The 11854-nt window shown below is 37.8% G+C and overlaps 1 protein-coding gene across 2 annotated transcripts in view; it reads right to left on the reverse strand.

Annotated features, from left to right (window-relative positions):
• Window positions 1-11854, reverse strand: part of LOC136252280 (uncharacterized) — a 97682-nt gene that overhangs the window by 59654 nt on the left and 26174 nt on the right. For both annotated transcript variants that reach the window (XM_066044688.1, XM_066044687.1), the window contains exons 3-4: window positions 6134-6227; window positions 847-901 (exon numbers count right to left, since the gene is read on the reverse strand). In XM_066044688.1, coding sequence (XP_065900760.1) covers window positions 847-901; window positions 6134-6227 — 149 coding nt within the window. The remainder of the gene's footprint in view (window positions 1-846; window positions 902-6133; window positions 6228-11854) is intronic.

An 11854-nucleotide genomic window follows, 5' to 3' on the forward strand; every position in this document is an offset into this window, starting at 1 on the left:
CCTCGGCTGACTTGAAATATACTCTAATACAACAGTCATGTAAGATATTCTAATAGAACAGTCACAAGTTACATTGTAGCTAGCTATGCTATAACAAAAACTAAACAAACTAGTATTTTAAAAAATTGTTAATTTAAAAATGAAGTAGGGATCTATGTAATAAAAAGTAATGAAACAAGAGATGAATGATGCCTGCTATTACAGCATAGCTTGATGAGAAAGTACCTACTTTGGCACATTAAGCTATGACACAATTATTTTGTTCAGTGCCAAAGTAGTGACTTTCCCATCAAGCTATGCTGTAATAGCATGCATCATTCATCTCTTGTTTCATTACTTTTTATTGCACATATCCCTACTTCATTTTTAGATTGACAATTTTTAAAATATTATAAGTTATTAGGGTTTGTGCCCACATCTTGTCTTTAAAAAGTTGTTGTCTGGGTTACAGGTTTGATTGAGGAAAATTTGTTTAGGAGCAAATCAGAATTAAACAATGTCAGCACTAGATGGACTGTACAAACACAGGTATGTTGACTGGTACAGCTTGACAGTATGTGTATAACACAAGGTTGAAAAATAAAGTAAAATATGTCTAAATGCACATATATTTTTAGGGGTTGCAAGAAAACTACTACTATGACGACAACTGAAGATTGTAATGCAATACAAATCTATTGAAATATGTTCAGAGCTAATATTGTAAAACTGTTCCTACATGTAATTTACTCACAGTAGTGGCTGCACATCTATTAGTTGGGCATGCACTACCGTGAGTCATGATAATATACTACACACATGAATAAACTTAAAATCAGAGATAATATATAATACATGTACACCTACACGTGTTCCACTGTGGAATGATCTGATGAAGGGTGAGTGTAGATCTTCAGCATTCCTAAAATGAATATCACAGACAAGATCAGTTACCAGATACTTCTTATTAAGTGTACAGTATATACAGTACAGACGTACAAAAAATTTGAATGGTACATAATATACTGTAATTTTGAAGTATATCTTTTGCCCACCTCCACCAAACACCACTTTTTGAGGACTACGACTATACTAGTGAAGAAACCTATCTAAAATGGTGGAAATTTTACAAGAATTGCTGTGGTCACCAGATACCCTTATAGGTCATAAATAGCTTCATCTTTGATGACAGTTGCCAGAGCTGGAAGATACTAAAATACACTTTTTCTGCAAATCAATAATTCACCCATATGGATTCTTTTAATTATTACTCACAATTAGCTATGAAAGCATACTGAAATACACTGGGTAAAAATGCAAGTTACATTGAACATTTATTCCTGCTGTGAAAATCATTTTAAAATGAAAAAATCACAACCTGTATACATACCATTCAATATGAATAAAAATAATAATTTCTGTTTAGTTTCTATGCACTGCATTAGTTAAGAGCCTGCAAATCAAGACACACAGTTCAAGTTGGTAGGCTGATACGAGATACTCTAGTCTAATAATCGATCGAAACCACAATGACCACACCCCTTTTTGGGCTAGCACACATCTTTGCAGGCTGACTCAAGATATTCTAATATAGCAGTCACCCTAACAAAACAGTCACATGTTTATCTCTAGCTGGATGCTACTGCAAAAAACTAAACAAACTAGTATATTAAAAATTATAATTTTAAAATGAAGTAGGAATCCAAGCAATAAAAAGTAGTGAAACAAGAGATGAACATGGTAGTTATTACAACTATAGCTCAGTAGGAAATCCCTACTTTGGCATGCATGGTATAACAATTATTTTGTGTTCAATGCCAAAGTAAGGATTTCCCACTGAGCTATAGTTGTAATAGCTACCATGTTCATCTCTTGTTTCTCTACTTTTTATTGCTTGGATTCCTACTTCATTTTAAATTTTATAATTTTTAATATACTAGTTATATGTAGCTACAGTCTGCCACCATCAGCAATGCTCCACATACTTGTGCACACTGACATATCCATGAAATTCTGGTATTACATTTCAGCCACATTTGTTCTCCAAATTTCTTTTTTAGTCTTGCAGCATATCCGCGACATCATATGATCATTTTAGTACGAATGACACAACTCATGTTAAATATATACATAACTCAGATATCAGTTATAGGTGACAGACAGTTGAAATAGTCTGTTTTTATCCCAATCTTATACCATGGTCTGCTCTTGGCAACTCCAGCCATGTCTTAATCCAGCACTCTAATCCATCCTCATTTAAACATATCATGTAACATAAATTGTATGCAATTGCATAAAATTAATGTAACAAGTGTTTGTTGGATGTTTAAGCTTTACTGCTTGTACGTGTCAGATTCAATACCATGATTCTCACAATTTAAAGTGCAATCTCACATCTCCATGGTCAGATAATCACTGATTGTAATTGCATAAATTATAAAGCATCCCTTATGTTTATGTGCCAGTGAATTCCTCTAGAATTGTATTACTGTGCATCTTTTCTACCTGCACACACTGTGTTGTCCATCCACTATTTGTACATGCCCCATTAGTATGTTGTCCCATTGGTGATTGTACTTGGTTGTATTTGCCCCAGGCCTAGTAATATTAATCTAAACCAAAACAGCCAAGCTGAAAAAAAAAGAGTGCAGCCACCAAAAAGGCCAACGTGAAAAAAGATGTGAAATCCAAGGTGGCGGCCAAGAAATGGCTGTGATGGTAGGTTAATGGCAAAAAATTTAATTACGACAATTCAGGTGAATTTGCATTGACTCCTCCACCAGGATTCGGTACCAAATTCATCCGAATTGAATTTTTCACCATTAACAGCCATTTCTTGGCTGCCACCTTGGATTTCACATCTTTTTTCAACTTGGCCTTTTTGGGGGCCACACTCTCTTTTTTTTTACAGCTTGGCTGTTTTGGTTTAGATATCACTTCTTTTTGTATTGCAAGCCACAAAGCTGGCCATAAACTGGCTTTGGTGCTTCCTTTTATTTGTTTTTTCTTTACTGCAGGAATTGTGAAACAAAGGAAGTAACCATGTGTATAGCTTTTGTCTGATTAAATATTTGTATATTTAACACTGAATGATTATCACATACTGTAGTTAATAAGGTGACTTCTTACATAACTGAACTGTAGCTGAAACTCTCATTGTTTGTAGCTGAATGTTTTTCAGGATGATTTGTTTCTAGTTGAACTCTTTACAGGATGATTTGTTTCTAGCTGTATTCTCTACAGAGTGATTTATTTGCAGCTGAACTCTCTATATGGTGGTTGCTTTGTAGCTGAACACTCTACAAGGTGACTTGTTCTAGCTGAACCCTGTACAGGGTGGCTGAACTCTCTACAGGGTGATTTTTTTGTAGCTAACCTCTCTACAAGATGATTTGTTTCTAGCTGATCTCTCTATAGTGTAACTTGTTTGTAGCTGAAATCTCTACAGGATGGTTTCTTTGTAGTTGATCTCTCTACAGGGTGACTTGTTTCAGCTGATCTCTCTACAGGGTGACTTGTTTCTAGCTGATCTCTGGATGACTTGTTTCTAGCTGATTTCTCTATACGGTTGCTTGTTTCTAGCTGAACTCTCTATAGGGTTATGTGTTTGTAATTGAACTCTCTACAGGATGATTTCTATGTAGCTGATCTCTCTACAGGGTGACTTATTTCTAGCTGATCTCTCTACAGGGTGAACTTGTTTCTGGCTGAACTCTCTACAGATGATTTGTTTGCAGCTGAACTCTCTACAGGGTGATTGGTCTGTTTGTAGCTGAACTCTCTACAGGGTGATTTGTTTGCAGCTGAACTCTTTATATCTTGGTTTCTTTGTAGCTGAACTCTCTACAAGGTAATTTCTTCTAGTTGATCTCTCTACAGGGTGACTTCTTTGTAGCTGAACTATCTGCAGGGTGATTTGTTTGTAGCTGAACTTCCTACAAGGTGATCCTTCTAACCGATCTCTCTACAAGATGACTTTTTCTAGCTGATCTCTCTTCCGGGTGATCTGTTCGTAGCTGAACTCTCTACAGGGTGGTTTGTTTGCAGCTGAACAATCTACATCATGGTTTCTTTGTAACTTAACTCTCTATAAGGTGATGTTTTCCAGCTGATCTCTCTACTGGATGACTTGTTTCTAGCTAATCTCTCTATAGAGTTATATATAACTTGTTTGTATAGCTGAATTCTGTACAGGGTGGTTTTGTGATTGGTTGCTGAACTCTCCAGCTACACGGTGACTTGTTTGTACTACAGAGTGACTTATTTGTAGCTGAACTCTCTACAGAGTGACTTACTTGTAGCTGAACATTGTCTAAAGAAACTTGTTTGTAGCTGATCTAGATGAACTCTCTACTGGATAGCTTTTTGTAGCTCAACTCTCCACATGGTGATTTGTTTGTAGCTGAATTCTCTACAGAGTGACTTATTGTAGCTGAACTCTCTACAGGGTGACTTGCTTATAGCTGAACTCTCTTCAGTGTGACTTGTAATGTTCTGAATCTCTATCAGCGTTGAAACCGGGTCGGCTCATCCGGGTCATCCGGGTCATCCGGGCCAAATTTTCTCCGGGTCATCCGGGTCTGACCCGGTTCACAATTTATCCGGGTCTGACCCGGATTGGATCACGTGAGAAACGAAATTGTTCGTTTGACGACGTGGAACTTATAAACGCTATCGCGTAGCTCTTTCGTGAGCCACGCCCACTTATTGCATTACCAACATATGCTCAGCCACGCCTATTTGTTAGTAAGTGCAGTATGTAGCACGAAACTGAGGGTATCTATGGTGAGGGATAGCTATTGTCAGTAGGTGAAGACTTTTTTTTTTTTTTTTTTTGGTCTTCAACCTACAGCTACGCTGAAGTTGCAATATTTACTCAGCACGAATCGAACGCTCAAAATGTAGACTCGTTCGCTCACCCGAGACTAGCCGAAACACGTCTCGGCTTTAATTAATCCAGGTCACATCCGGGTCAATCCGGGTCATATCCGGGTCAGTGGGTCATCCGGGTCAGCAGTAGTCTCTATAGTGACATATTTGTAGCTGAACTCTCTACAGGGTGACTTGCTTGTAGCTGAATTGTCTATAAGATTAACTATTTATAGCTGAACTCCCTACAGAATAACTTGCAATGTAATATAATTCTATAATGGAGTAAGTTATAAACGTACTGTAGCTGAATGCTCTATTAGTGTGACTGTTCTATTAGAGTATCTCAATCTCGCATTTGCTACATGTAGTTGACTTTGGAATCTTATCTCAGTGGTGTGTAATCCGATTCTTCTGTACTACTGCAAGAACTTTCAATGATAATTATTCCAGCTACACACCGATTCATTTTCAGCTCATTGTTCTAAGCAGTTTGCCTGGTAGGCGTGAAAACTAAGAGTTTTTTTATTCATAAAATTCGACCGCGTACTTGCGACACAGGTTGGATTTTGTGTCATATCTCTATGGCCTTTAACTGGATTCCTTTCAAACCACAAAAAAGCACTCCTACGGTAGTTACTCCATTTACATAGCAATTTTCAGCTCATTACTTCAAGGAGTTTACCCTGTGGGCGTGACAGACCTTTGACTTATTTTATGCAAATAATCAGTCATAACTCCATGAATGTTCATCGGGTTCCTACCAAACTTGGTACTGAGATTCACCTTAATGAGCCCTTTAAGTGTGCCAAATTGCAGCCCGATTGGAGCATGCATTCGTGTTTTATGGTGGATTTTGTGATGTGTAGTAAAAGAAGTAGAAGAAAAAACCCTAACTTTGGCTGCTTGTTTCTTGGAAATAACTGGAGCGATTTTCTTCAAATTTGGAATGTGGACTCCCCTACCTAGCCAGCACTTCTGTAGCAAATTTGGTTTTAATTGGATAAGGGATCAAGGAGCTACAAAGGTTTTAAAATTGCATTTTCTTTCTTCCTGTTAATATACTCACGGTGTGGCGCGCCAGCTTCTTGGGCCACACGACACACTACCGTGTGTCTTGATAATAATAACATAACTGTACTGTATCTGCTCATAAAGGATGCACTTTATTTATAGAAAATGCAGTACACTTTGGCACTTTGATCCTCCCATGTAAAGTACAATAAACTACATAATATGATTATAAGCATACATGTGAGCTGTATAGTACAAGCTTAAAACTTACCATATCTGGAGCCTAATAATTATCATTTTTTTCCATCGCTTCTTAAAATAAAGGATTTTGAACTTAAAATTTGCTTTGATGGATTCAGCTGTATCTGTAGTAAATATAGAACATATCACACACTATTGTAAACTTAGGTACCAGCAACACACACTGCATAAAACAATATGTACACAACTTATAAATATGTACATACATCTTATAAATTTCCCAGGATACATTTGAAGTGGATTTGTGTAAGGTACATACTGTAAGGCTATTGTGTACACCTGTGCATACGTAGCTGCAGCAAACCACCTGCACATGGCTGGATCTACAACAACCCTGCATCCTCATGCAAGCATTAATTTTATAGCATAGTTTACTAGAGTCATGGTGAATCAAGACACACGATAGTGTGTCGTGCGGCTCAAGAAGCTGGCGCGCACACCGTGGGTTTATTGACAGGAAGAAAGAAAACGTCATTTTCACACTTTTGTATCTCGGTGATCCCTTAACTGATTGGAACCAAATTTGCTACAGAGTTGCCCGCCAGCAAGGGGAGTCTACATACCAAATGTGAAGGAAATCGCGACAGCCATTTCCGAAATACGAACTGCCACAGTTTCGATCTTTTTTTTCTTCATGTTTTCGCACACTTGCAAAAATTGCTATAAAACCCAAACGTGTACTGCGATCACCTTGAAATTTGGCACACAGAAAGGGAGTCCAAAGGCGAATCCTAGCATCACATTTGGTGCAAATCCAATGAATGGTACGGGAGTTATGACCGATTATTCGCGTAAAACAAGATCGATCTGTTGTCACGCCTACAAGGTAAACCGCTTCATAGAATGAGTTGAAAATTTCTATGTAGATGGAGTAACAGAAGAATCGGATTACAAACCACTAAGTTATGATTCGAAAGCTAACTCCGTGTAGCAAATGGGAGATCGAGATACTCTAATAGAACAGTCACCCTAACAGAGCATTCAGCTAATTTATTTACTCTATTATAGAATTCTATTACATTACAAGTTATTCTGTAGAGAGTTCAGCTGCAAGCAGTTAATCTTATAGACAGTTCAGCAAGAAGTAAGTCACCCTATAGAGAGTTCAGCTACAAAGAAACCATCCTGTAGAGAGTTCAGCTACAAACAAATCACCCTGCAGAGAGTTTGACTACAAACAATCACCCTGTAGAGCAGTCAGCTACAAACAAATCACCTTGTAGAGTGTACAACTAGACACAAGTCACCCAGTAGAGAGATCAGCTACAAGAAGTTACCATGTAGAGAGTTCAGCTACAAAGAAACCATCCTGTAGAGAGTTCATCTACAAACAAATCACCCTGTAGAGAGTTCAGCTAAACCACATCACCCTGCATAGAGTTTGTCTACAAAGAAACCATCATGTAGAGAGTTCAGCTACCTTGTAGAGAATTCAGCTACAAACAAATCGCCCTGTAGAGAGATCAGCTAGGAGAAGTCGCCTTGTAGAGAGTTTGGCTACAAAAACCACCCTGTAGAGAGTTCAGCTGCAAACAAATCACCTTGTAGAGAGTTCAGCTATAAACAAGTCACCCTGTAGAGAGATCAGCTACAAAGAAACCATCCTGTAGAGAGTTCAGCCACAAACAAGTTACCCTTTAGAGAGATCAGATAGAAACAAATCATATTGTAGAGAGTTCAGCTACAAATAAATCACCCTGTAGAGACTTCAGCTACGAAAAGAACACTGTGTAGATAGTTCAGCTATAAGAAGTCACCTCATAGAGAGTTCAGCTACAAAGAAACCACCATGTAGAGAGTTCAGCTGCAAACAAACTAACCTGTAGAGAATTCAGCTACAAATAAATCTCCCTGTAGAAAGATCAGCTAGAAGAAGTTACCTTGTAGAGAGTTCAGCTACAAAGAAACCATCATGTAGAAAGTTCAATTACAAACAAGTCACCCTGTAGAAAGATCAGCTAGAAGAAGTTACCTTGTAGAGAATTCAGCTACAAAGAAACCATCAAGCAGAAAGTTCAGCTTCAAACAAGTCACCCTGTAGAGAGATCAGCTAGAAGAAGTTACCTTGTAGAGAGTTCAGCTACAAAGAAACCATCATGTAGAGTTCAGCTACAAACAATCACGGTGTAGAGAGATCAGCTACAAACAAGTCACCCTGTAGAGATATCAACTAGATACAAGTTACCCTATAGGGATCAGCTACAAACAAATCACCCTATAGAAATGTGTGTTGGAAACAAATCACCATGTGGAGAGTTCAGCTAGAAACAAGTCACTCTGAAAAGAGTTCAGCTACAAAAAATGGGAGTTTCAGCTACAGTTCAGTTATGTATAAGAAGTTACCTTATTACTTACAAGTATGATTATTTAAATATACAAATATTTTTTAATCAGACAAAAAACTGTACACAACATTTCTTCCTTTGTTCCACAATTCCTGCAGAAAAGAAAAAAAAACAAGTTAGAAGGAAGCACCAAAGCCAGTTAATGGCTGGCTTTGTGGCTTGCAATACAAAAAAATGTGATATCTAAACCAAAGCAGCCAAGTTGTAAAAAAAGAGTGCGGCTCCCAAAAAGGCCAGAATGAAAAAAGATGCGAAATCCAAGGTGGCGGCCAAGAAATCGCTGTGATGGTAGGTTAATGGCAAAAATTTTAATTACAACCATTCAGGTGAATTTGCGTTGCCTCCTCCTAAATTTTAATTACGACAATTCAGGTGAATTTGGTGCCGAATCCTAGTGGAGGAGGCAACACAAATTCACCCGAATGGTTGTAATTAAAATTTTTGCCATTAACCTACCATCACAGCCATTTCTTGGCCGCCACCTTGGATTTCACATCTTTTTTCATTCTAGCCTTTTTGGGCGGCACACTCTTTTTTTACAGCTTGGCTGTTTTGGTTTAGATACTATTAAGCTATGTGGCTGAAGTAGGAAGTACTTAATTGTCCACTGGTATAATAACTGCAGATGTAAATGACCTCTCCTGTTTTACTGCTTTTTATTTCTATGCTCAAATTTAAAATTCTCAATTTGGTAGGCAAGTGTCCACAGACAGCTACAGGTGCATGCCTGGTTTTCTAAAATTATTTTCTGAAAAGTGTGCATGTCTCTATGTCTGTCCACACCTCCATTTGTGTGGAAAAGAAGCTTATGTAAAAGCAGCCAGTTTGGGCACTCTATGGACCCAATTAAAACTTACAAGCAGGTAAGCTTTACTTCTCTTCAGGGTTATGAATCCTAATCATTCAACTGTCTATACATTCACCCTTGCTACATCCTAAATTATATCTTTGTTACTCTAATTGGCTGGTAATTTGGCCACCTTTTTCAATAGTCAGAGTAAAGAAAAAAAAGCGGCCAAATTACCAGCCAATTAGAGTTACAAAGAATTAATTTAGGATGTAGCAAGGGTGAATGTATAGAACACAGTTGAATGATTAAGATTCAATGTTGCAAGTTAATAATTGTAGTAAGTTGTATCAACTTAACTTTTATTCTTGGACGCTTCACATATCAGCTGATTTGGTTGCCAGTTACTTTTATTTGCCTGTTTTACAGCCAAGGTATTGTTTGGTAATCATAGTCAGTTGTAGTAACATTATTGATTCTTGGCCGCTCTAGATATCAGCTCTTTCAGTTACCCATTAATTTCATGGAGTGTTTTTCTACAGCTTATCTGTTTTTTACATGGGGTTACAGATACTTGTAGTTTCTTGGACGCACCTTTTTAACAGCAAAGGTGTTTGGGGGGGGGGATATCACTAATTTTTGTCAGTTATATAATTTATGACCCAATGTTCAAGCCATGGGGGGTGTATGATGAATTCTGCCTTGTAGAGGTGTTACAACCAAACACAAATCTGCTAATAGGTGGAGAGCATATAACATACATTCATATAGTAGCTGTTAATTTTTTATTAGGACAGAGGCCAGTGGAAATTAGTGGTCATACCAAGAAATGGCTATAGTCAGGGTTATCAAGATGTGTGTAATTCACTTATTTGCAAAGCATGCTTTTCTAGGCGATCTTGGGGAATGCCACCATCTTGAAATAGCAACTCTGAGATTGCATCTGGGATCTGGGAGTGTTTTCAGACAGAGATGTAAATATTTAACTATATTGTTCAATGACTGTTCTATTAGAGTATTTTATTGCCTGACTGTTCTATTAGAGTATTTATTGCTTGACTGTTCTATTGGAGTATATCAATCATTCTGTAAATAAAACCTGCTATGGCCACTACCATAGTGTCCTGAAGACAACTTATCCACTTGGTTTGCCACTCGTAGAGCTAGATGCTTTGCTAAGGGTTATGAAAGAGATAACAAACATCATACTATTATTTTTATTTCACTACATACAAACACACGCTTACATCATATACAAGCACAAGATGCACAAAATGTGCAAACACTATGCACACATGTTCACAAACATACACCACATATTAGTTGTACTCAAGTTAATATCACATCTGTTGTGAAATGCTCTTGTAGGTGAGATGGTAGTAATTACTTGGTGTTAAAAAGTTCTTGCAGAAAAGAAAATTGTGTTGTAGATTCTTTTTAGTGCTGATTAATTACACATGTCACTCCATGGTTAAGCCATGAGGATATCCAAGCAAGTGTCTTCGGTGTTGCGACCTATGTTCTAGGTTAGTTGCATGTGTGTTTAATTTAAGGTTAAGTTCAGTGCCTGCTTGTTCTTATACAGGTTTCACTTTGTCATGCAGACATCTGAATATTGTGCAAGCTGTGTAAAACAACCCCAACTCATATACACAATCATTGACAAACCACGAACCACATTCAAGCAATGTTACAAAAGTTGAAAGCCACAACACAAGCTCATACCGACAAACTACGAACCACATTCCAGCAATTTGTTACAAACTTTGTTGCACTATGGTATGTGCATAATGATTGATTAATGAAAGCCACAACACAAGCTCCATGGTGCATTAATGGAAATAAATAAGTTCCACCTGACTGACAATTATTACGTGACCTATTTAGGGGATATCCCTTGGAAAATCCCTGCACAGTAACACTTCAAGTGAAAAGTGAACACACTTGATACGCGATTTATATTATTATTGATGGCAGTCCATGTCTTGAGAGGGAAGTATAATATTATTAAACACTAAGTTAGAGTTAAAGCACTGCCGCATGTGTGTACGGAAAATACAGTACGAGGGGGTGTGTCGAGAGGCTAATACAGCATGAAGCGAAGCCGAGTGCTGTATTTGCCTTGAGACACCCCGAGTACTGTATTTTTCGTGCACACAAGCAAGGCGGTGCTTTAAGTGTTATATTGTACTTCCTGGCCACATCTGGCTCGGAGCGATTTTCTCTAGTACTCAAACCGTTGCGATTTTCTCTAGTACTCAAACCACTGCGATTTTCGGTGATAAGGATATCAGTAAGTGTTCATATAATCTATTTCTAGTCATAGAACGAACTAATAGGACTAGTTTGGCCAGCTTTAGCAATTTACAATGTCACGCACGTGATCAATCGTGCTGTCTTAGTGGAGTCGTGTTTAAACGCTTTGTGATCAGACAATCAGTAAGTGTTTATACAATGTATTCCTAGCCGTAGAACGAACTCATAGGATTAGTTTGGCTGGTTTCAGCGATTTACGGTGTGTTGTTTATGTAACATTCCTTAAATAAATTCTCCGCATAACTGTACTGTATTTGCCCAAGTGCGCTGTATTTGCCCAAAT

The sequence above is a fragment of the Dysidea avara genome, chromosome 4 (assembly GCF_963678975.1).
Source record: "Dysidea avara chromosome 4, odDysAvar1.4, whole genome shotgun sequence".
NCBI classification, from domain to species: Eukaryota; Metazoa; Porifera; class Demospongiae; order Dictyoceratida; family Dysideidae; genus Dysidea; species Dysidea avara.